Here is a 24,058-nt window from a genome sequence, read left to right on the forward strand (position 1 = left end):
TTCCCCTTTGCTTTTCCTATTTTTGCCGGTCTATAAATGCATCGGCAGTTCTGCTACTGCGGCTAAAACTCTTGTGTGGACGAAGATCCTTTTTGTCTTAAAACGCTGCTTAAAAATTAAAACATAGTAGTGTAAATGTAGCCTTAATCTGCCAACATGCTAACAAGTTACACAAAACATTTGTGTTTAATTAAAACTTGCAATTAATATGCAGTAATTGTATTGAAGCAAACTCCGTCCATATTAACACGTCTGACAACACACATCACATGACCATTCACACACACTGGGCATGTGCGTGCCGGTGTAAACAGAAAGCAGATTGTCTGATGTTACTCTGCGGTTCAAATCATTGATGTATAATTTGAAAATACAGATAATACTTTGGAGAAAGAATAACAATGGTGAAAAGTAAGAGCACGGATTTATTTGCTTGGACCGATGACGATGAGGTGGAACCGTTGCAGAAAGGTTACGAATAAGACTGACTGACGTTCATTGGTCTCCGTTAGTGGCGTCCAGACTACAACACAGCCCCGGAGTTTTCAAACCAAAACCAAAACGAGCAGTGTTTTCAAATGTCTCCGTTTTAGGGGCTCCGAAACATCGGAGTAAGTACGTAGTAGTACGCAAGGCGTGAACAAAGAAAAAGATAACCATTTTTAAACCAAATGTAGAAGTGTAAATGTAGCCTAAGGTGGTATTTAAATAAAACTAGTCTCTAGCCCTTTATTCTTTGTGTGCGTTTGTTTACACAGGGCTCAGACGTTACTTTCACCACTGAGTGCGACTGATAGCATGGCTTGTGTTTGTGTTGCGTCAGAAAATATGAATGGCACAAAGACGAATTTAACAGGATTTTCATACATCTCAGAATTCTTCGTCACTTGCACTGCGAGTCAAAATGGAGCTCCCTGTGAAACGAGCTTGACCACTGACCACTCACTCTGCTTCGTCCACCGGTCAAAGACTCGGAGGACTCTCTGCCCGATCACACCCCGAGTCTGTTGGCCTGCGTCAGCACCACCTTGAGCACGGGCATGAACGCTGACGTCTCGCTGAAGTTGCTGTTACTGACTATGTGGGTGTGGATGCTGAGGCCCTCCGTGTAGGACCGCGCCTCTATACTCCTGGCAATGTTATGAAGTCCTCCTACGATGGCGGGAGAGAGCTGGAGAGAAGAAAGCGTTGGTTAAAAAGCTGAGCTTAGACATCCTTTGTAAACCTTTTCAACTACAGTTATTTAGCAGGATGTACTACCAATCCATTCTGCTCTGTCTCAAGACTTTGGGCCTCGTGCAACATTACATGTCTTTATTTTCTTGTAGATTGCTGTAGAGCTGCAAAGACTTATTTTTAATATTATCGCCCATTTTTTAGGATAATCGATTTGAGTAAGGTTCGGGGCACCTGGATAGCTTACTTGGTGGAGCGTGCGCCCTATGAACAAGGGCTCGGTCCTTGTCGCAGCGGCCGCAGGTTCAACTCTGACCTGCGGCCCTTTGCTGCATGTCATTGCCCCCTCTCCCTCCCCTTTCACATATTCAGCTGTCCTATATAATAAAAGGTCTAAAAATGCCCAAAAAATAATCTTAAAAAAAGAAGTAAAATTTCTCTGATAGACACTGATCTGGTGAACAGAACTTTGACATCGTTTTTAGTTAATGTCTGCAAAATATTCAAACTCCAAATACCACTTGAGAATTTCATTCAAACCTAAGAAAAATCTAAATGCGAGAAAAATTGGTCAAAGTTCTCTCCAATCACTCTGCGCCACTCAGGAACAGATGTGCGTTTGTGGTTTTTGCATGAACCCATACATGCGGTCAATTTCTATTTTAAAAATCTAGACTTAAGAAAATACTTTCTCAGCGAAATTCTTTATTCATCTATTATTGTACTCTGTCATTGTGCAAAAAGCCAACCCAAGCTGGATACTCACGGTCTGCTCTCTAAGTTTGTCATAGAGCGCTTCCAGACGTTTGTTGGCATCATCAAGCTTTCTCTTAGTTTGCTGTGGAAAGATAAAAAAAGAGAACGATTACATTCATTAAGTACAGATAAATTAATAAGTAGAGATAAATTAAACTGCCATCCCCGTCAGACTCACAGGGTCGGTAGCTACAGCCAAGCACTTCTGGATGAGCCCCTCAAACGTGGTCTTCAGGACCAGGTGCTCATCGGGGATGGGCTTCTTCATGATCTTCTCAGCAGGGATGGACTGCAGAGGCTAAGAGGTTTAAACAGAGTAAGATTAGAAGAAGCCTAATGTGAGAATGACTCTAAGGCTACATCTACACTGCTACGTTTTTGGTTTAAAAAGCAATATCTTTTTTAACGTTTACGCCTCGCATCCACACTCCGGCGTTTCTGAGCCCCTATAACAGAGATATTTGGAAACACTGCTGCCCCCGTTTTGGTTGAAAAACTCCCAGGTGGTTGTGTAGTCTGGACGGCACAAACGTAGACCTTCGGAAACGACGACGAAGGTCAGTCTGTCTTATCGTTTAGGTAGGCTTACATACCTTTAAGTAACAGTTCCACCTCGTCGTCGGTCCAAGCTAATTAATCCCTGATCTTACTTTTCACCATTGTTGTTCTTTCTCCAAAAGTATTTTCTGTATTTTCAACTTGTACATCCATGATTTTCAACCGCAGCATAACGTCAAACAATCTGCTTCTCGTTTACACCAGCATTTTCAGTGTATGTGAATGGTCATGTGATTTTATATGTCAGATGTGTTAATATGGGCGGAGATTAGCTCTGCTAATGCAGCTAAAAAAACTCTTCTGTGGACGGAGATTGTTTTTGTCTGAAAACGCTTAAAATGGAAAACGTAGTAGTGTAGATGTAGCCTAGAGGTCAAGTTATGCTCCTGCGTTTAATTGACGCAGTGGGCCATAGGTACGCACATAGGTTTTGGGAGATACAGACTTTTACGCCGGACCCTACGCCGTAGCCTGACGTGCACCTCGCAAAAAATTTAACTGCACGTCGCTGCGACGCAGACCGCAACAACTGTGATTGGTCCGCTTCGTTGATGCTTGCTATATGGATGCTTGGTAGCATTGCATACCCCCCCCCGCTACAGATTTCCGACCGTGGTCAGAAAGCACAGGGGAGTTTTTCTCACTATGCCTCTAGAGTTGCTACTCGCTCCGAAGCTAATCACCGTCACTCTCTTGCTCGCTCTACCACACACATGCCGGCCCTGCTATTCTCTTAACGAGATACGCTAGAACGGCACAGACACCAGCGCGCAAGTATAAACCTCGGGCTACGTAGGCTACGGCGAAAGCTTAAGAATGTGTTGTTGGGTCAAAGAGACATTTTCAAGCTGTAATCTTTTTGTTCTGTGACAGAGGCGAACTGTGTACCTGTATAACATCTCCAGTAGGCGCTCCTGGTGCCCCCTCCATGCTGGTCTTGGGCATTGCAGGGTTCATGGGTGGAGGGGAGAGCTGCTGCTGCATGCCTGAGTAGGGGACCTGGGCTCCATGCGGGCCCTGGCCCATGGCCTGAGGGGGCCCAGAGGGTACCGGCTGGGCCTGAGGGTCAGCGCCCAGCGGAGCCATGATGGGAGCAGGAGGGGTGTAGTTCATTGGAGCCGGCTGAGTGATGGCAAACACATTTTATTGATATATAGATTTATATATACTGTATGTACTGTCCACACTGACAGAATGCAGAGCTTCAGTCAGCAGACGTACCTTCTTCTTTGATGGTCTGTTCAGTGCCGGAGGATCATTCCAGCCATTCTGAGGCCCTGCAGAAAAAAACAAAAAACAAAATCCTAATCATTCACATTTTCTCACACTACCAGAGTCAGTCTATTTTATGTTTTGAAATGTGTCAGAGATAGAAGATTATTCAATTTGGCCACTAGCTTATAACATTTCGAGGAAAAGTTCTGCATTTTGGGAAACACACTTTTTCACTTTCTCGCAGAGATCGAAACCACTCTCATGTCTGTACGAAAAATATGAAACTACAGCCGTAAGCTTAGCTGAGCATAAAGACTGGAAGTAGTGGTTAAAGTTAGCATGACTTTGTTTAAAAGGTAAGATCATTTTAAGGGGGGTTATGTGCTGCACACTATTTTTAGTCAGGTGCAGTGACCTCCTATAGCAGGGGTGTCAAATTCAGTTTCCCTAAGGGCCACACTAGAAAATGAGAATCACATCAAGGGCCAGACATAGAGTTTATTGCTTTTATGTCATGGGAAAAGTCAAATATCTTTGACTGTATTATTGCATGTCTCATATGGTCTTCTCACTTACAGTTTGGTCGACAAAAACGTCGAAGAAAATGCCAAAAACGTTTGGAAAAAGCATAAAAAATGTTGGAAAAAAAACGTTGTGAAAAGTGACAAAAAGTAGGTGGGCCAAAATGTATTGTGAACCTAAATGTATATAGGGGCCGGATCAAAATTAGCAAGGGGCCGGATTTGGCCCGCGGGCCTTGAATTTGAAATGTGTGTCCTAGAGGGTCAGGGTTATACATGATAATAAAGAACTTGAACTTGTATCTTAATTAAAGTTAAAAAAAAAAAAAAAAAAATGCTCGTTTAAGTCGGAGAGCATATTGAAGACGTATTAAAACGGTCTAGTTTTAGAACAGACAGGCGGAGTGAGTCTGTGAGGAGGATCACCAGACCTGTTCTCTCCTTTAAGAGACGGGGATCAGCTGTGTACCTGAGAATCCGCTCGGTGGAGGAAGAGGCATGTAGGACACAGGAGATCCTGGCCCGCCATGCTGGAAAGACGCTCCGGAGGACGGAGGAGCGGAAAAGGAGGAGGAGGCGGTGGGAAAGAAAGGAGGATGGGAGGGAGAGGAGGACAGGCACTGGCTGATGGGAGGCTGTCCGGGATAGACCGGAGACGCCGGCTGTGTGTACTGAGAGAGAAAGCCGGGGGGCTCTGCAGGAGGAGCAGCGGCAGAGGAGTACTGAAGAGGCTGATAGATAGATGCCCCCCCAGCTCCAGGTGGATACTGGCTGACCTGGGGGTAGGCTGGGATTCACACAGAATACAACACATGCTGTTAGTAATAAACTAGCACAGTTGCATGTTATACTAACTGTGGCATGCAACAGGACAGACTGAGTATTAATTAACAGTTACATTACAGTGCATGCTAAGGTACTTTATGTTTGGCTTGTGGGTTACAAAAGACTCAACAGGCAAAGAGATAAACATACTGAAAAGTTATTCATTCTCATCTTCTGTTAGTTACTAACTCGGAGTACAACAGAGTCAAACATTTCCAAAAGGAAATGCTTGTCAGTGTTTTAAAGAAGACAGAAAAAAACGTTGTGTTGTTCGTATGCCACCTCTTGATGCAACTCTGTCTCCTAGAAATAACATTTCTACACTAGCTACTAAATAGGGCTGCTCAATGTGGAAAAATAATAATCACAATGATTTTGGACAATATTGAAATTTATATATTTATATATGTAAATATTTAACATGATTACTCGTTAACCTTTGGAAAGATGTTGCAATTATTGAACTTAAAAAAACAGGGGAAAAAAAGTTAAACAAATCAACAGTGAAAACACCTTGAACTGTGAAATTGACCTTAATACTTTTCCTGTTTAAAATGTTTTGAATTCCCCTTAAAATAAATAATATAAAAAATGTCTATTCAAATGTTGGCTGAGTGAGTTTAGGAGCGAAAGTGCGCATCATTCAGAACACAAGACAAAATAAGAGTTTACTTGCAGAACGTAATGGGCAAAATAACTCTCTCTCGATTACATTGCTTTTGTGATCGAAATCGCCACCAAAATTCAACTTGAAAAGCCCTACTGCTAATTCACCTTGCCAAATATGTAATTTCAGCCTGAATGTTGAAGTGTAATGTTCTTATCCTGCACAAATGTCACATGGAGGAAAGCGTCCATACATGTCCTACAGCGTCCCGCATGTTGCTAGGCTACTAAAAGGTATGTTCAAACCTGTTTGGTTCAGTTTGGAACGAACTCTAATAATAATAATACATTTTATTTGGCGGACACCTTTCTAGATACACAAAGACATCTTATATGTTGGTGCGTTTGCCTGTTTGGTTCGGCTGGTGTGAAATCTGTCAGTTGAAATCTGGTGCAGGTTTAACAACTGGACTGAGGACGTTTTTTGCAGGTGAGAAAGCAACATAAACCATTTGGTTACGGAAAGATGGTGGTTTTTGGTTAAATAAAGAAGAAAAAAATAAATAAATCGTGTGTCTGATTTTATGTTTAAGTTGTCTGAACGTGACCATGAAAACGATTTGTTCAGCAAACATTCGGCAGACACATTCAATATAACAATTTCCTCAACAAATCAGTTGTACATAAACATTTTTAGGAGACAAGGTTGCTCGATGACATTTAACCTCAAACTTTAATCTGAAACTTTCTTCTCCGTATCCAAGAACGGGTAGAATATATAAAAACACTTACGCTGGTACTGATGGGAGTACATGTACCCAGAGGTGGAGGAGGCTGGAGATGGAGCAGCTGTGCAGGACGGTTGCATCCCATACATGGGGCCTGAAGGCTCCACCTGCAAAAACACAAATCGGAAACCATTTTTCACTGGTAACTCTCTCTGTGCGCTGCAACAGACGATGAAGCCAGCAGGGTTGTCTGATGTTGATAACTTATGTTTACCCAAATGTTGATCAAATATGTATCTGACACACTGAAGTAACAGCTGCATTATGACAATTATTTGCCACGAGTGACTTGATCCAAATACTGAAGGTCCTGATTCAAAAACTATTACATACGTTTAGAATTATTGATATGTTATGAATGAAAGATTAACTGGTGATGCAATCAGCTACTGTTTAACTGGAGAAGACGTCTCACTCTGTTGAAACTACAAAAACACACAGGCCACTCTCAGTTATTGTCGTTAATTGGCGACAGCTGATATGATCTGCCTGCGGCGATGTTCGTCGGTCAGCAATGGCTAAAAACGAGAAGCTACTTCCTGAATGTTCTGTAAGCTGATCTTTGGTGGTGAAAGTTTTAATAGTTTTTTTTATAGTAATAGTTTTAAAAGATTAAACAAAATTCATGTAATGTCTGCAGTTCAGTAGTATTATGTTTGCTAACAAGGAACAGCACGCATGTCAGGAGTGGTGTAGTTAAGAGTGTGAAGAGTCTGTACAGTCAAAATCACAATAACTGAGTGCAACGAGAGAAACAAATGAAAGAATAAGTGGAGCATGCATCACAGTTGAGTCAAAGAAAACAGCCAGAGTATCAACAGGAAGTGGGGAATAATGGGGGGAAGGCAGGAGAAAGGCATTACCGCAGACAAACCACAGCAGCCAAATAGAATTTGCGACATCAGGCGCTGATTCGATCAATGAAAACATTTGCGATCATAAAGTCAGTCTGTGTGCAACAACATCTGTAAACATCGTTTGTGTGTGTGTGTGTGTGTGTGTGTGTGTGTGTGTGTGTGTGTGTGTGTGTGTGTGTGTGTGTGTGTGGAGGTTGGGTGGGCGGTCAGGGTACCTGCTGCTCTGAGGCTCTGCCTACTTGAAGATGAGGAGGAGGGACATTGGGGAGGGCTGTGGGAGTTTGGTTACTCCAGGAGGTGACAGTGGAGGTAGCCCTCACCTGAAGCACACAAAGACACACGGCACATACCAATGATGGCCGCAGAATGGGGTCAGGAAACACAGAACACGACCGCAACGCACAAACATCGGACCAGAGCCAGGGTTCAAATTACAAAAACACAACTCTCTTTTATCTTTTTTACTTTTGAACATTTGCAAGTAACTCAAGGTTAAAATAACTCAATGTCCAATCATCTTTTGCTGGCTGAGAAGGCAGAAACCACTACTGCTACAGTTTTTAGTGACAGCCTAATGAATGTTTAAAACCTGAAAATAATATATAAAAATGTTAAATGTATCTGACACAATCAATTAAAGGGATGGTTCGGAGTAATTTCACCCTAGGGTCCTTTGCACCATGACCTCGAACAAACACTCACCCCAGAAGCTTTTTTTCCCTTGGTCCAACATTGGTCGAGTTAGTGCTATCAGCCAAATGGCTTAGTGCAGGCGCTAATGGAACCAAAGGTGTATCTCGTAAATGACCCCACTAATAATGCCCAGAATGGTACCAAACTTCTACAGTAGCACAAATAGGTTCTGTACTCATAAAACGGCTTTGGTATATCCAAGACGCCTAGTTCCAGGAATGCACTAATATTTTGTTGGTAGTACCAGTTTGCGACAATTATTAGTTAACACCAAGTTGTAATCACTTCGGAAAAAATTATTAAAAACTTTGGATATACCAAAAAACTTTTTTAGTATCACCGCACAGAGCACCGTATCTATTGCCGGAAGAGACTACCGGTAAAGTAGTGAAGAAGGAGCAAGAAGTGAGAAAACAGAAGAAGAGATAAACAAAATGACAGAGTTTGAGGTTAGCATCGAACGCGACTATGAGTGTATCAATTTCGAAGGTCGCCCGTACCTATTCGAGCCCGAATACACAGACGAGGAGCTACAACTAATAATAAGCTAGCAGTGGTAGCGGTAGCGGCAGAGAGGAGAAGCCATCAGGCAAGTGTTATTTAAATAAACTCCTGGTGTACTTACAAACTTTCCAATGCCACGTTTTATGAGTACAGAACCTATTTGTGCTACTGTAGAAGTTTGGTACCATTCTGGGCATTATTAGTGGGGTCATTTACGAGATACACCTTTGGTTCCATTAGCACCTGCACTAAGCCATTCGACTGATAACGCTAACTCGACCAATGTTAGAACAAGGGAAAAAAAGCTTCTGGGGGGGGGGGGGGGGGGTTTGGTTGGAGGTCATGGTGCAAAGGACCCTAGGGTGAAATTACTCCGAACCATCCCTTTAAGAGCCGTAGCAAACTGTACTTCACTTTGTGATTTTTTTTTATCTGTGAAAGCGCTATATAAATACATTTTACTTAATGACTTACGTCACCAGCTACTCATTCTAAATATTGGAGGTCACAACTATGGAACTGATCAGATTAAAATGTCTCCACTCTGTTGGTCCCTGGTCAACAACAACAAAAGAAACCACACAGTTCACCTGCGGTCGCACAGCGCTGTTACAGAGTGATGCTCTGATCTTTTTGCTAAAAAAAAAAAAGCCCCATCTTTCTCTGAAAACAGACACCAGCTGCAGAGAGCACATTACCCAGAGACCAGACAGACCTTTCTTTTTAAGACATAATTATCTGCAACTGATGTAATCTGCGACAGTCGGCTAAAGATGAGAATGCATCCGTTGATCTTTGCTTATAAAGAAGTTAGGAGACAAGAAATGTTTGTAAGAGATTCGTTAGAGTCTGAGCCTAACATTAATATGTCGAGCCCCATCTCTGGTATGTGACCTGTAGATGTTAGTGTTTAAAGGAAGAACAGGAAAAAGACCGGTCTGTGTGAACCCTGATGTCTAACGATAGAAGCTTTCAATCCAAGACACCAGGTTTCACGCTGATTCATGAGTAAAATCTCAAAGTGAAGAAGGGTAAAAACTTGTGAACATTGTTACGTGGTAAAATAACTCATAAAAATGAAACGTACAGGCTGGTAATACTGTGGCTGTGCAGGGGCCGAGGCAGCCGGTGTCGGCATGGGCACCGGAGCTGCTGCAGTGGGCTGAGGCACCATGGCGGGCTGGATCGGAGTGAACGTATGCTGGGGCAGGGCTGAGGCGTGCTGCGTCCGAGTCGGGGCAGGCGGCTGAGGCTGAGCTCTTTGGGTTTGTACCGGAGCTGCAGGAGCCGTCACCGCCGCCGCTTGCTGCCCCAGAGCCCGACTGAGACGGTCACGAAGCTGCTGTACGGAAACCTGTAAGGTAAAAAGATGAAAGGATGAACTTAAAATGTTATTCAATTTTTACACTTCATGAAAGGCTTTACTAGACATTTTTATTACTAGGAATTTAGGAAGAACTCTACACAAACTTATTGACTCGTATATTAGACGACCCCCGACAATAGGACGTAAAAGACTTTGAGGAACACATCTTGTTCTAATAAAGAAAATATTTTTATTTGAAATTAGTCCCTCATTTCGTTTGTCAGTCACATATTCACAAACCCTGCGGTCAATCTCACGGAAGCGGCCGGTTTGGCAACCACGTGGTGCTTTTCTTTTTTGGTTCGTCATCTCCATACATTACATTCTGTGACACATTTCTTCACTGCTTGGCAGTTGTTTGACGACTGCTGCGTTTACTTTTGAGCTGCTTTTCTCTGGGCGCACATCGTTTCTCCGCATTTTTCAGGCCCCCTGGCACTGTTGTGGATGTACTGTATATTGGGGTTTAAAAATCTAGACCCAAAATATAGGACAACCTCACTTTTTTATATATATTCGGGTGAATATGGTAATGGATTTAGGTGGTGCAGCCGAGTCCAGATGTGGTACCTGGTTGGTGTTGTCAGGCAGGTAGGTGATGGCGGTGGACAGACTGCCCTGGGAGGCCAGCAGGTTGGCATACTGGCTCATCTTCTCAGCCAGCAGGATGCCAATAGCAGTGGGACCAGAGCGCTGGGTTTGCTCCACTGCACGCCGCAGCACCACCACCTTCTCCACCAGATCCTGAGGGATGGAAACGCAGAGCACATTAGCACAACTAAAGATCCAAGCTGCATTTACAGGCTTTATTTTGGTCAGTTGGGAGCAACACAACAAGCTGAAAACACAAAATCTGGCCACTTCTTTTTTGTTCTGTTCCTACGTTTCCACCTCAGCTGAAACAAAATGTAAACACTGAGATATTATCACATTATAAAGTTTTATGGGTTCTATTTACACATCCAGCTGACATGGAGCAACATTAGCATTGATTTGGAAACATAACAGCTGTACTAAGGTTTTTAGTATCTTTCTGCTCATTGTTTATCTGTCCGGCCTACAACTTTACTGTATAAGTTCACTCTAATTGCTCTCAATAACAATGCTTTCAGTCGCAGCAGGAAGCTGTGCCTAAAAGCCTAGAAACCCACTCTAGACTACCTGCTCAGCACTTAACAGCAGACAGACACAGTTAAAGACTAGCTGCTGAATGCAGTGCAGCATTTAGCAGCTAAAGAGCCAGATATTTTCCTCAGGAGTTGGTACAGACCAAAAGCTAAAAGGGAGAGAATATCGGACATTCATCAGATTGACAGAGATGCTGCCCCCAAGTGTCCAAAGAAATCAGTTTTTGCAGGTTTACGATAAGCAGTCCTATCTTGCACCCGGCGCAGCTCAAAGCCTGACGCAAGTCTCTTTGCTAGTTTAAGACCGACGCAGTTGTCAATTTCCTGTCAAGCGCCCGCGTCGTTCGAATAGCAAATGCACCTGCGCCCATCTGTGCGCCCATGGGCGTGCTGGTCTTACAGGGAGGTGTGTTCAAGTGCATTCTTGGCGTATTGCTATCTTGAGGAAGCAGAAAGTGATCCTGTCATTGACCAACAAAAACCTGGTCTAAAGTCAATGACGCAGCATTTCATTGTTACTTTAACAGCGCATTAGTAAAATGTGCCTAGGCTCGTGCACAGCGCGTGCACACTATGCTTGACTATGAATTAATTAAGACACTAAGTACAACCCTTTTGAAACACGCACCTGGCGCATGGCCACTTTTTTCCACTATTAAAGTAGCAAAAATGGATTCGTACACACCCTAACCGCACCTGTGCTTCATGGCGTGCGCTTAGATCGTTACAATAGGGCCAAGAGACACACCTGGAGAGAGAGTGGACAGTGGCCGTCTTGTGCTCTGGTCCAGCAAGACACAAGCTTCTCCACGTTTCCAGCACAGATGTAACACAGACAGGCCTGGGCTTGGAGTTGGGCGTCCTCTGCTGCCTCCAGTCTGCCCCCGAGAAGGTCTAACAAGCAAGGAGAGTTCAGTTAGACAGCACACATTCACAGCTGAGAGACAACTAAGTTTAATAAAAGGAGGGACAAAACTCATGTCAGCAACACTGTGGTCTAGTAAGGTCTGTCAAACAACAATACACGTGTATCCTGAACTAACCACAGAGGGCAGAGAACTCCTCGGGCTGAGCGTAGGTCATGACCGCAGCCAGCGCCTCCTTCCAGTTCTGCAGGTCACATGTCTTCAGGATGTCATGCCAGTCTTTCATCACCACTGCACTGATCAGCTGCAGGACCAAAACACAACTTCATGACATATCATGACGCTCACTTTATGAAACTCTCTGTAAAAGAAATCTCCTTGTTGTTGCCTTGTAAGGATGTTAATGATCAAACGGTTAACCACTAACTGACAATAAGAACTTTGACCGATCAATACTATCAGTTAAAGAGTTAAAAAGTATATTGTTAAACAAAAATAAATAGTTATTTAAAAACTTATGTGACATCTCTCCGTCGTGACAGCAGGTCACTATATCGATGAGGACTGGCGGGTGAAATTAGCCGTCCTACACACAGAGTATGTCAAGCGGACACACAGCTGACAACCTCGCAGGTGGATGCCCTGGAGACAGGCTCAGACATACACGCTACGGACCGCTCTGGACTCATGTCGGTCCAGGTAGGAGTCCGCAGCTGTCCACAGAATGTGGAGGCTGCGTGTCGGTTAACGGTTAATCATCATTTAACGAGGGTCGGCCATCTGTCAGGAAAAAAAAGCTCTTATTAATTAGTATCCCTATTACCTTGGTTATCTTGCTGTGCGTTTTCGTAAAATACTTCTTCTGGGTTTTCTGTAAGAGCTCGACCCCTCCGGCGATGGCCAGGATGATGCTGTCTGCCATCCGGTTGTCATGGAGACAGAGCTCCACAGCTCCCTCAAAGTCTCCGGTCAGCAGGGCCTGTGTGATCAGCCCGTCTACATCTTGCAGGAAAACAAAGAGTTAAGACACTACAAACACAGAGCCTTTTTCACGGACGAGCTCTCTCTCTGGTTGAAGGGGATATGCTGTGAAACCTGAATCTTTCATGACTGAAACCTACAGCAGCAAAGAGTTACCTTGACTGATGCTGAGACTGACTCCATCTGTGAGGGCTGGGGCTGGAGTTTGAGCTGGAGCTTGAGCTGGGGACGGAGCTGGAGCTGAGGTCTCAGGAGGACTGCGCTCCTCCTCCACTGGGGCTGCCGTCTCCTAAGACACCAGAGAAACATGTTATTATTTTATTTTACCAGGAATATTTCCCATTGAATCTCTTTTACGAGGGAGTCCTGGCCAAGACAAGCAGCACAATGAGTTTCATATAAAAGAACGGACAACAGACTTAAAACAAAATGGCAAATGACATCAAACGATGACTGATCAGAGTTCAGGACATGTACATTGAGTGGTCAAATAGTCCTTAATCCTGTTTTTATAAATCGTCCATGCTAATAAAATAATCTAGTTTAATGTGACGCTGTAACTCACACCAATCAACCTTAAATAATTAAAATCACCTATGTGTGTTTACTATGGTGTGCAGAGCCTTTAACAGATGAAACTTGGGCTAGAAGATCTGTGAAACTGTGCACTGATGAAAGTCTACCTCCTCCTCCTCTTCCTCCTCCTCCTCCAAGGGGATCTCCTCTTCCTCGGCTTCCTCCTCTGGAAGAACCTGGTCCACATTTTCTTCCGGTTCGGTGGTAGGAGTGTCCTCTGGATCTGCTGCTGCTGCTGCTGGCTCTTCAGGGTCAGGAATGGAGTCTATTTCCATCGTGGCTGTAGCAGGCTGAAGGTTTGTTGCGGCAATCATGTCGAACGCCGCCTCAGGAGTGTCAGCAGGCGGCCCCGCTGCGGCAGCAATCATGTCGAACGCTTCCTCGGGATTGTCCACAGGCGGAACGAGTGCTGCAGATGTCATGTCAAAGGCTGCTTTGGGAGTGTCAGTGGGCGGCACCACTGCTGCAGCAATCATGTCGAAGGCTGCCTTGGGATTGTCCACTGGCGGCACGACTGCGGCAGCAATCATGTCAAAGGCTGCCTCGGGATTGTCCACAGGCGGCACGACTGCGGCAGCAATCGTATCGAACGCTGCCTCGGGTGTGTCAGCAGGCGGCACGAGGCTGATGTCTGGTAAAGGCTGCAGGCTGGCTGGAGCGGGCACCTCCACCTGAATATTGAGGGAAGATATGGGTTAAAAGTTAGCCTGGTTGACACCAGACCCTTCTCAGTTGTAACTGAGAGTGGGTCGGGGCAAGATTCATTCACAGCCCATTTCCAAAGGGGCGTGACCAACGGACAGCGCTCAAATGCCTCTGGGCGCAATTGGATAGTCCTTCAACCAATCAGACCAACGATCCGGGTGACGTAGCAGCGACAGCGGCATCAACGGGTTGCTGCGCTTCGGTGGCCGTCATGTTGAATGTAAACAAAAAGCTGCTTGCCGTCGCTGTGCTATCGTCATCGTGTAAAGCCCGCCTCAACGGTTGTGATTGGTGCCTCGATTTGGAAAAATTGGAAATGGGCTTGAATGGACTCTTGGCCAGACTGACCTGCAGAGCAAATCTCAAATTTGCCAGAAGTTCATCAGGGTTTTCACAGGCTAGTTAAAAGTCAGGGACTGTAATTGAATGTTTAACTGCAAAAGTCTGTGCAAAGCTTCCTCTGAGTAGCTTCAAAAAGGGAAGTGGTATTTTTAGCACTGAGAACAAGCTTCATCTTTATGAATACTTGCAACACTTTGTTGCCAAATGTAAGAGAGAGACTACAGCCAAGAACTGTGGCACTAATTACTGCCAACAGTAGTCGGTCCGTTTTGTTGTACCGTGAGTGAAAGAATGTGGACGGCACAGTAAGCAGGAACAAATGAGAGTATTTCTGTGTGGTTATGGGCAATTTGGAAGCATTTCTACTGAGTGGGCAGATACACAGGGACTACTTGTTATAGATTTTAAATGGTTGGATTTTTATATTAAGAAACTCTAGTTGTGCCCTTTTTAAATTAAACAGTGGCTGGTTTTTATTTGTTTTTAAAGTTTAATTTTCATTGAAAAGACCAAATAACACCATAATAATAGGACTGTATGTTGTAATAAACAGTGATGGCTTGTCATACAGGATCTGATAAAGATATATGTGGGCACCAGAATGAGCAGCAATTTAAAAAAGCTACATTATACAATATTATATTTCATCTACATGACCTAAACGAAATGGAGATAATTGCTAAAAGTAAAAAGAATAGTTCAACAATTTGAGAAATGCACTTATTCATTTTCTAGCTGAGTGAGATGAGAAGATCAATACTATTCTAATGGCTTTTAAGTTAAATATGAAGCTACAGCCAGGAGACTGTTTGTTTAGCTTAGCATAAAGACTGGAAGCAGGGGGAAACGGCTAGCCTGGCTTTGTTCAAAGGCAAGAATATCTGCTTACCAGCACCTCTAATGCTCACTGATTAACACATTATATACTGTTTGTTTAATTCATACAAAACGCAACTATGTTTTCACTCAACTTCCTTGAATCTCTGCTGGAGTCTTGTTACAACCCAAGGAAGTCACTGCACGGACACATACTAAAACATGTTTTACGGGGAATTATCTCTTCAGTTTTTGTATGGATTAAACAAATAAGATAACGTGTTAATCAATGAGCTTTAGGAGGTGCTGCAAGCCAAGCTGGCTGTTTCCCCCATTTCCCTTCTTTATGCTACGATCATCCAACCGCCTCCTGACTCTAGATTTATATTTAACGGACAAATATGAGAGTGGTATCTATCTTCTAAAGAGAACTTCCCAAAATGTCGAACTATTCCTTTAAAATGCACCGTAAGAGTAACTGCTCTGAAGAAAATTACCTGCGGAGGGTCAGCAGGCTTTTCTTCTAGTGCTGCTGAAATCTGACAACAAAAATGACACATGTATCACAAGATGTACCGAAAGACATTTCATAAGATTATTAAGCAGAAAACATTTTGAGCAAATAAATATATAGTGTCGTACAGCAGCCTAGAAAATACACCTCACCTTTAAGGCTAGCTCCTCTTTGTTGTACCCCAGAAGTTCCAGGTACTTGCTTCGGATATCACTTTCAAAATTAGCCTGAAAACACAAAATAGTCACCAAACAACTTAGAGAATGACGGCATTATTTACTGAAAACTACAGTATATATTTCCAAGATTTTTCTAGAAAAAGATTATTTCATACCTTGAGGAAAGACCAAAGAGTTTTTTCAAACTCATTTTCAGCTGCATCGATCTTCCCCTGGCAGAAATCCACAAAGCTGCCTGCACTCAGAGTGGCCTGCAGCTGATCGGAGCGCTTCAAAAAGGCTGTTTCTGTAACAACCTGGCTGACATGTACGACGTGTGAAGCGGGCTGCTGAGGCTGCTGCGGGTTCGGCTTTGGGTTCTCCAAAGACACCAGCTTCCCACCAAACTAGGAGCGAACGAGAGCCAAAGGAGTGTTTCAGATGGTAAAACAACAAAACCCCTCGATCTCATGAAAAGTACAGAAACAGGACTCACAGCAAACGAGGCTCCTACAGGTCTGCGGATCCACTTGGGTGGCTTCTTCAGGGGGTTGACTGTAGCTGGCGGGGCAGGAGTCTGGGGCAGCTGCAGCGGGGGCAAAGTTTGTCCTGTCCCAAAAGGATCCATGTTCCCAAACGAGTTGCTAATCTGTAACAGAAACCCAGAGTCGCATTAGACATAAAGGAACGATGCCAGAAATCTAATTTACAGCCAAGTTCATAATGTGGAGCCCTAAAAAAAGGGAATTCTGACAGAGGTTGAATAACTCAATACCAGAAGAAGTGTTAAAGTGCTCATATTATGCTCAGGTTCATAATTGTATTTAGAGGGTGTACCAGAATAGGTTTACATGGTTTAATTTTCAAAAAACACCATATTTTTTGTTGTACTGCACATTGCTGCAGCTCCTCTTTTCACCCTGTGTGTTGAGCTCTCTGTTTTAGCTACAGAGTGAGGCATCACACTTCTGTTCATCTTTGTTGGGAGTCACACATGCTCAGTACCTAGGTAAGGACTACTAGCCAGTCAGAAGCAGAGTATGAGGGTGTGTCCTGACAGTAGCTAGGTAAGGACTACTAGCCAGTCAGAAGCAGAGTATGAGGGCGTGCCCTGACAGTAGCTAGGTAAGGACTACTAGCCAGTCAGAAGCAGAGTATGAAGGCGTGCTACGCTAGCATCTAGGTGAGCATTATAACGTGTGTTAACAAAGTGACCACGTTTGTCTCTGAAGTAAAGGCTGGACTACAACAGAGCTGTTTGGAGCAGTTTGTGAACAGTGTTTTCTGTTGGAGATGGTAAGTCCCTTTGGGGTGGACTTTGGGCTTTTTCACTTTGTTAACCTATAACGTGCACAAAAAAGATATATAACACAATAAAGGAAAGGGGAAAAGCCAAAAAGCATGATATGAGCACTTTAATTGAACTAGTGGTTTGCTCGCCAAATGCCCAACAACATCAAGCGATCACATAGTATCTGAAAAAGTCATTGAAAACAACAACAGTTGCAAAATGAAAGAAGACTATGACATTCCTAGTCTAGTCTGCCTGACTCATTGATGTTTTATCTGACTGAGGTTTGTGCAAGTTAGAATCTGTGGTCCGACCATTGCTCTGAAATATCAGTAGCCTATCTGTGTGTTGCTAAATCCATGGCGCTGTCTGTGATGCTGGAGTAGCAGCCGTATTTGTATTTGCAACTTTTTCTCTGAGTATTAAAAAAACACAGAAAAAAAGGGCCGTTCATGGGGCGGTTCGCTCGTTTGTAATAGTGTAACTAACTAAATGAGTCTCAAACTGCCCTCTGGGTGTTTTGGATGAAGAAATCTTGATTCTGTTATGCTAGCATATTATTATAAATACATAATAAAACTCAAAAACCAACACACTCTGACCAGTTGCCACATGGCTACTGTACATGACCAGCTGATCCCAGAGCTGTGCAGGACAACTGATATAAATAGCATCGCTGCGTAAATAGCAGTTGAGGTTTGTCAAACTACTGCAGAAGAAAGTCACAATTTTCTTCCGGTTCCACAACATTTGCAGAAATCTCTTATATATCTTTTAGCAATCAATATCAGCACTTATCTATACAACTGTTCACAGCAAACACACATGTTTTTTTGTCTCCGGAGCTTTAATCTCACCTGGTCAGCGTGTCTCTGGCTCTGCGCCTGGTTGGAGCCTCCCATGATGGAGTGGACGTTAATGTGTCCGTCAAAGCTTGCAGCCGACAGCACCGCGGGGTTCCTGGGACACCACTGGATGTCAAAGCACCACTGATTGCTGGTGGGCAACTCATACAGCACCTGAGGATTCAAGCAGATGTTTTACTTAAATCAGTGGACAGTGGATGTTTATTTGTTCTACTTTGGTTGTGTTCATAAAACATTAATAGTACATTTTTTACCTCTGCTGTGTTTGGATTCCAGCACAGAATCCTGTTGTCCTTCCCGCAGCTCAGGAGCAGCTCAGGATCAGCCAAGCTCCAGGCGATGGCCAGGACGCCCCTGTTTATACACAACAGTACAGTTAGGTCTTAAAAAGCCACCTGATTTTTAAGGGACAGGGCTGGCAATAGGTTATGTCTTTCTTATTGTCATCAAATCCCATGAAAAGACCAAAAGCAACGTGTTAGTCCGTCTCTGAATACTTTGACTTTCCCAGTCTTTCTGCGGCTCTCATCTCCAAGTCCACTGGTTGTGAGTGACTGAAGATGTAAATCCATTTAAAGACCTCATATTATGCTCATTTTTAGGTTCATAATTGTATTTAGAGGTTGTACCAGAATAGGTTTACATGGTTTAATTTAAAAAAGAAAAAAACACCATATTTTTGTTGTACTGCACATTGCTGCAGCTCCTCTTTTCACCCTGTGTGTTGAGCTCTCTGTTTTAGCTACAGAGTGAGGCATCTCACTTCTGTTCCATCTTTGTTGGGAGTCGCACATGCTCAGTAGCTAGGTGAGGACTACTAGCCAGTCAGAAGCAGAGTATGAGGGCGTGCCACGTAAGCAGCTAGGCGAGCATTGTAACAGAAGTAAAGGCTGGACTACAATAGAGCTGTTTGGAGCAGTTTGTGAACAGTGTTTTCTGTTGGAGATGGTAAGTCCCTTTGGGGTGGACTTTGGGCTTTTTCACTTTGTTAACCTATAACGTGCACAAAATAGATATATAACACAATAAAGGAAAGGGGAAAAGGCCAAAAAGCATAATATGAGCACTTTAAACACCTCACAATATATAAAAAGGGCTACATAATATCCTTAAACTGATCACTGTTGTCTGAAGCAAACTTTACTGTAACAGGAGGAAATAGAGCATTTGTTGAGGACTATTTTCAGCAGCTGATTAATCCACATTTTGTGCTCTAGTGAGTATTTGTGGCAGCAGGACAGTGTGTGTGGGATTGAGTCAAAATAAACTACGGCGAGTGTGTTATCGTGGTGATGAAGGAACATGAAGGAATTGTGTTGCTGACTAACATGTTTTTAACAACAATGGAGCTCTGTGGCACAGAGGAAGAAGCTATATCAGGCTGTGATACACATACTTGTTAGTAGATCAATTCGTTGTTGGTTTTGGTCTTTTTCAATCATTTGTTGACAATGACAAAAATATGAAATATTAGTAACGATATCAGATCAGATATCAAGTAAAGCTTTATGCCGCCAAATTAAACCGGCGTGTTTTACCGTGTGTGGTTCTCTAGAATCTTGAAAGGAGACGTAGCAAAACGTAAGTCCCACATCTGGATGACTGGCATCCGATCGTCCTCCGATGACAAGACCAGCTGAGTGGCCACTTCTGGGTTCCAAGCCAGCCCCGAGCAATGCATCTAAAAAACAAACAAAGACATGCACACAAAAGAAGACATATTAATTAAGAAAAATCAACATTTGTTTTTGTCCAAGACAACATCTGAGCGAGAAGGAACAACGTACTCGGTTGCTGTGGTCGCTAACTTTAATAATGAGGTCATTCTTGCGGAGGTCCCACACTGAGGCTCGGCCACTCGGACTGGCAGAGGCCAGGATGTGTTGGACCTGTCTGTTCCACGACACACAGCTGATGTCTTCCACAGGCTTTAAGACAAAAACACATTCATTAGAGTCATCCAAACTGGTGCAAACATTATTTACAGGCATAAAATTATACAGATTATATATAGAAAATGCTCAATGTTTTAACACATATCACTTATTATGAAGAGATCTGACAAATGACATATAAAAAGTGAAAAGATTAACTTCAGACCGAAGACTTCAAATTTTAACAATGGAAAGGATGCAGTAAGTACATTTAAATTAATCATTGATATTTACAAAAATGTAGTTAATGGAGTAGAGAAACTACCTGAGTTTTAGGTCCGGGTGTCATTGGAGAGCCAAAGTTGTTCATGTCCCAGATATAGATCTCAGACTCATTCCCACCTGAGGCAACCAGGTTTGTCTGCAGCAGAGAGGAACAAATAAAAGATGAGTCACTGCATTTGGTTTTAAACTGAATGCACGCACACACTATTCAATTCACTGACACTAGACTTAAAGGCAGGGTTGGTAATGTTAAAAAGCTAGATTTGAAAGTAGCATCTCCTCAGTACTGCGTCTAACCCCTCCCCCTGCCCTTGGGGCTCCGCCTCACACACAGACGTGCACGTGTTTTCCGCTTTTTCAGCTTAAGTCTTTCTTTTTTCTACGCCTTTTTAGAAGGGCGGGCGGCGGCAACTTTTTCTGCGCGTCTTCACAGGATTACAGCAGCCCATAACTTATTTATTGCTGTTGGGGTGTAAAGACCATTTCAAACAATATATAAAAAAAATGGATCATACCTGGAACGGGTTAACGTCAAGAGCTCTCACTGGCCCCGTGTGCTTGTCACTCTCAGCAATGATGACGTCCGTCTCTCCAGCCATGATCTTTGCAGAGTCGTACAGGATGACGTTGCCGTTCTCGCCTCCTGCAATAAGGACCCCAGATGGGTGGCCTTGGCCATCCATTCCATAGGGACCCCAAACCAGTTTGTGGTACCTGCAGGGAGAAAGGAGGACAACGCGTGTGTGATGAACAGCTGCAACGAAAAGGGAAACAGTGAACAACGTGAATGTAGTCTGCAGCTTTAAGTACCTGTGAGAGGAGGAGAGGCTGCCACACGACTTCATGTCCAGAGACGGCTCAGTCAAGTCCAGCTCGAAAAACTCCAAGGAGGCATTGGTGCTGAAGGAGGCATCCAGCTGCTGGGCTGATGTTCCTGCAGAAAGAAAGCACGGGAACCTTTGGTGCATGTTGTGTCACATAATACGTAAGGCTTGTCGCTTGTAGGGGCCGGGTTATATATATATATATATAAAAAATGATATTATAAAATCACTCCAAAACATGTCTCAGGTGGTTTTGTGCTCCCTTTTTGTTTATGTTCTGCATTTTATTTTTTTAAAGTTGTAACCAATATGATAAATCACTTTCTTTCTTTCAAGTTAGTAAGTAGAAGTACAAATAAAGGATTTTATTTTTAACCTAAGTCCAAAATTTCACTTAGCCCTGGACTCCTGCATCTTTACTATAATAATATTATATAATAATAATAATAATAATAATAATAATAATAATAATAAAAATAAAATTGAATTGAAATTGAATTGAATTTACAGCAAAGAGCACTGGTCACATGTCAAATACACTAAAGACATTTATACTGCATGGTACGGCATCATGTTTTGATATTGTCATATTCCAGTTCATGCTCTGTGACTGTGATTAGTTTAAGTGGCTGTAAGAATGGCTTGGAGACTAATTATTTAATGTCTTGCCAAAGAACCAGATAGATAGATAGATAGAGCAGCAACTGGCGTGTGCCTGTGCTCGCTGCATGCTCATACCTGTTGCAAGGTAGATGGGGTGGTGCTGTGCAGGGCTCCAGCTCTGGATGGCTGTGCGGTTGATCTCTTTAAGTTTCATCCTGGGGAAAAAAAAAAGTGCACGTTAAAGGAACATGCAGCAATAATAACTAGGCATGGGCTAAAATAATCGATTCTCCAATTAAAAGTAATCTTTGTTTGAGTGATCTTATATCAATCAATTAAAATCCCCAAATCAATCTCTTAACATATGGCTTTATACCATGGACGTAAAGGTAAAAAGTACTTTAAACAAACGTTTGGGGGTCAATTCTTAGTGTAAACATTAACCTGGTGAATTATAAAAAAAATATTTGAGGGTTGTTTCTTGCTTGTACAATTTACAGCGGAAGTTCTCTGAGATTCTCTTTTTATATCCAAGCAAAATTGGTATTGTAACTAAAAAAATGTCCCTAACCTTATTGATATTGAATCGGAAATGTATTAGAATTAGGACCTTAATGCATAAGAATCAAATCCATTCAGGAAGTAATTGTACCCAGCCCTGGAAAGTACTACAGTCGTTTTATTTAGCTTTCCCTCCATGTAGCTTATGCAGAAATTACCAAAGATAACACGACATACAATGTTCTTTACATTATGCATATATGTTTAAGGATTGGATCACATTTTTCAAGTCTGTCTTAAAAACCAACACTCACATGCCCATATGGACATTGACAGACTTAATGGTCGCTGTAATTGTTCCTTCTGTACATTAGGAACTGTCCTAATGAGATTCCTATGTACACTGCATAAATACTATATGTGTTTAGTATGAAATGTTCTCTTTGCATTTCCTAAACAGTGTTTCCTTAGTGAGCCAAGATGGCAGGATAGCAACAGAGACATTTTGCACTAGAAAGGCAGGCATTTCGAAAAATAACCACTTAGTTTGTCAACAACACAGAACAAGAATTGAATTTTGTCCTCCACTTAAAAAAACAATAGAGGTAGCAATGGATCTTTTCACAGCAAGAACAACTACAGCGTCTTATAACGCTGGTAATGTACATGTATATTTGCATGTACGCTCAGTTGCCAATTTATTAGGTGCACGTAGCTAAAACTAATGCAGTCTAATACAACAGTCCTGCAATAAAGCCTCCTTTATGAAGCTCATTTTGAGTTGAACTGTTTTAAATATGTGTTTTAAATGCTCATTTTGGCAGATGCAGTTTGTGGTGCTGTTGAACAGCAGTGCATTAAACATAAATAAACACCTCTCTAAACAGTGTAAAACAAAAACATTATAACCTTCATAAAGTAGGGATTTATAGCAGGGCTGTTATTGACTGCATTGGTTTTAGCTAGCCGTACCTATAATAAACAGAAAACTGAGGGTAAGTGAATAACAAAAATAGGAGGCAGACTAGTCATTGCATTTGGTAATGATGTTACCTGTATGTGACAGTAATACAGTTTTATTCCCACCAATATATAGTGCATTCAGCCCCGCAACTGTAATAAATAGAGAAGTTAAAGAGTAACCGACACAGGCCTACTTTGACGGACACTAATGATCACTTGTGCTGTACATTGTAGAGCTGTTTTTGCTGCAAAGACATTACAAATGTATTATCTATCTATCTCAAGAAACCGAGGGAGCCGGTCGGCGTACTTTAAAGGTTAACATTAGGAAAACTAAAAGTACAGTATAAAGCTAGCAGCAAGCTAACAGCTGATGGACTAATCAAAAGCCACACAGCAATGGCAATAAGGCGCCTCGGGAGTAGAAGAAATGAGAGTCAAAAGGCAGAAAACTGGCTGGGCTGCAGATTATTGTTACTTTCCCGTGCTTCACAAGGACATGGAACAGCATGTCCAACAGCTACAAGCGGATATTATCTAGCCGGCTAGCTGTCTGCAAAATATAACAGTGGGAAGACAGTTACACACACACACACACACGTCTTATTACTTCACTAAAGCGGCTTACCTTTACCTTCTTTGCTCCCTCTTACATAAACGTACACATAAAATAGGTGACAAACACAAACACCCCTCCACCCGTAATTGTTACAGGTTCCCCTTTCGGCTCTGCTTCGGGGTTAGCAGCTGTGGAAACACGAAGAGTCTACCGGGTCCCGGCTACGAACTCAAGACAGATTTCCACGTCCCCACTGGACTCCATCAACGTGGCACTAAGCAACAGTCTCCTCCTGCCACGAAGAAGAACAACAGCTTCCGGGGGACGTCGTCTGCACGTCTA

At 42.9% G+C, this 24,058-nt stretch overlaps 1 protein-coding gene across 5 annotated transcripts; it reads right to left on the bottom strand.

Annotated features, from left to right (window-relative positions):
• Window positions 1-235: 235 nt before the first annotated feature.
• Window positions 236-24,058, bottom strand: sec31a (SEC31 homolog A, COPII coat complex component). 5 transcript variants are annotated; one of them, XM_035991846.1, is made up of 28 exons: window positions 23,786-24,058; window positions 21,829-21,908; window positions 21,077-21,200; window positions 20,782-20,980; window positions 20,307-20,402; window positions 19,895-20,035; window positions 19,646-19,788; window positions 18,362-18,461; window positions 18,099-18,260; window positions 16,447-16,599; window positions 16,127-16,357; window positions 15,945-16,019; window positions 15,776-15,817; window positions 13,537-14,086; window positions 12,996-13,130; window positions 12,682-12,860; window positions 12,036-12,162; window positions 11,741-11,886; window positions 10,436-10,609; window positions 9,587-9,853; window positions 7,518-7,622; window positions 6,450-6,552; window positions 4,696-5,013; window positions 3,712-3,767; window positions 3,379-3,612; window positions 2,111-2,230; window positions 1,943-2,014; window positions 236-1,171 (listed from the first exon to the last, which is right to left on the bottom strand). In XM_035991846.1, exons 2-28 carry the CDS (start codon window positions 21,905-21,907, stop codon window positions 992-994), a joined length of 4,311 nt encoding a protein of 1,436 aa, XP_035847739.1. In that variant the 5' UTR covers window position 21,908; window positions 23,786-24,058; the 3' UTR covers window positions 236-991. The 5 variants fall into 5 exon arrangements, with proteins under 5 accessions (XP_035847739.1, XP_031157162.1, XP_035847740.1 ...); XM_031301302.2 differs by having other exon boundaries at window positions 12,996-13,128; window positions 13,523-14,086; XM_035991847.1 differs by lacking the exon at window positions 7,518-7,622 and having other exon boundaries at window positions 13,522-14,086.

Source organism: Sander lucioperca, chromosome 14, assembly GCF_008315115.2.
Source record: "Sander lucioperca isolate FBNREF2018 chromosome 14, SLUC_FBN_1.2, whole genome shotgun sequence".
Classification (NCBI taxonomy): Eukaryota; Metazoa; Chordata; class Actinopteri; order Perciformes; family Percidae; genus Sander; species Sander lucioperca.

What these genes read in the sequence shown, in the direction of transcription:
- sec31a (XM_031301302.2), bottom strand. Translation starts at nt 21,907, where the DNA reads ATGAAACTTAAAGAGATCAACCGCACAGCCATCCAGAGCTGGAGCCCT. An exon ending in AGGAGGAAGAGGAGGAGGAG is followed by an intron (nt 13,129 to 13,522) that starts GTAGACTTTCAT and finishes CTGGTGTCTTAG; the next exon opens with GAGACGGCAGCCCCAGTGGA. An exon ending in AGCCACAGTATTACCAGCCT is followed by an intron (nt 7,623 to 9,586) that starts GTACGTTTCATT and finishes TGTGTGCTTCAG; the next exon opens with GTGAGGGCTACCTCCACTGT.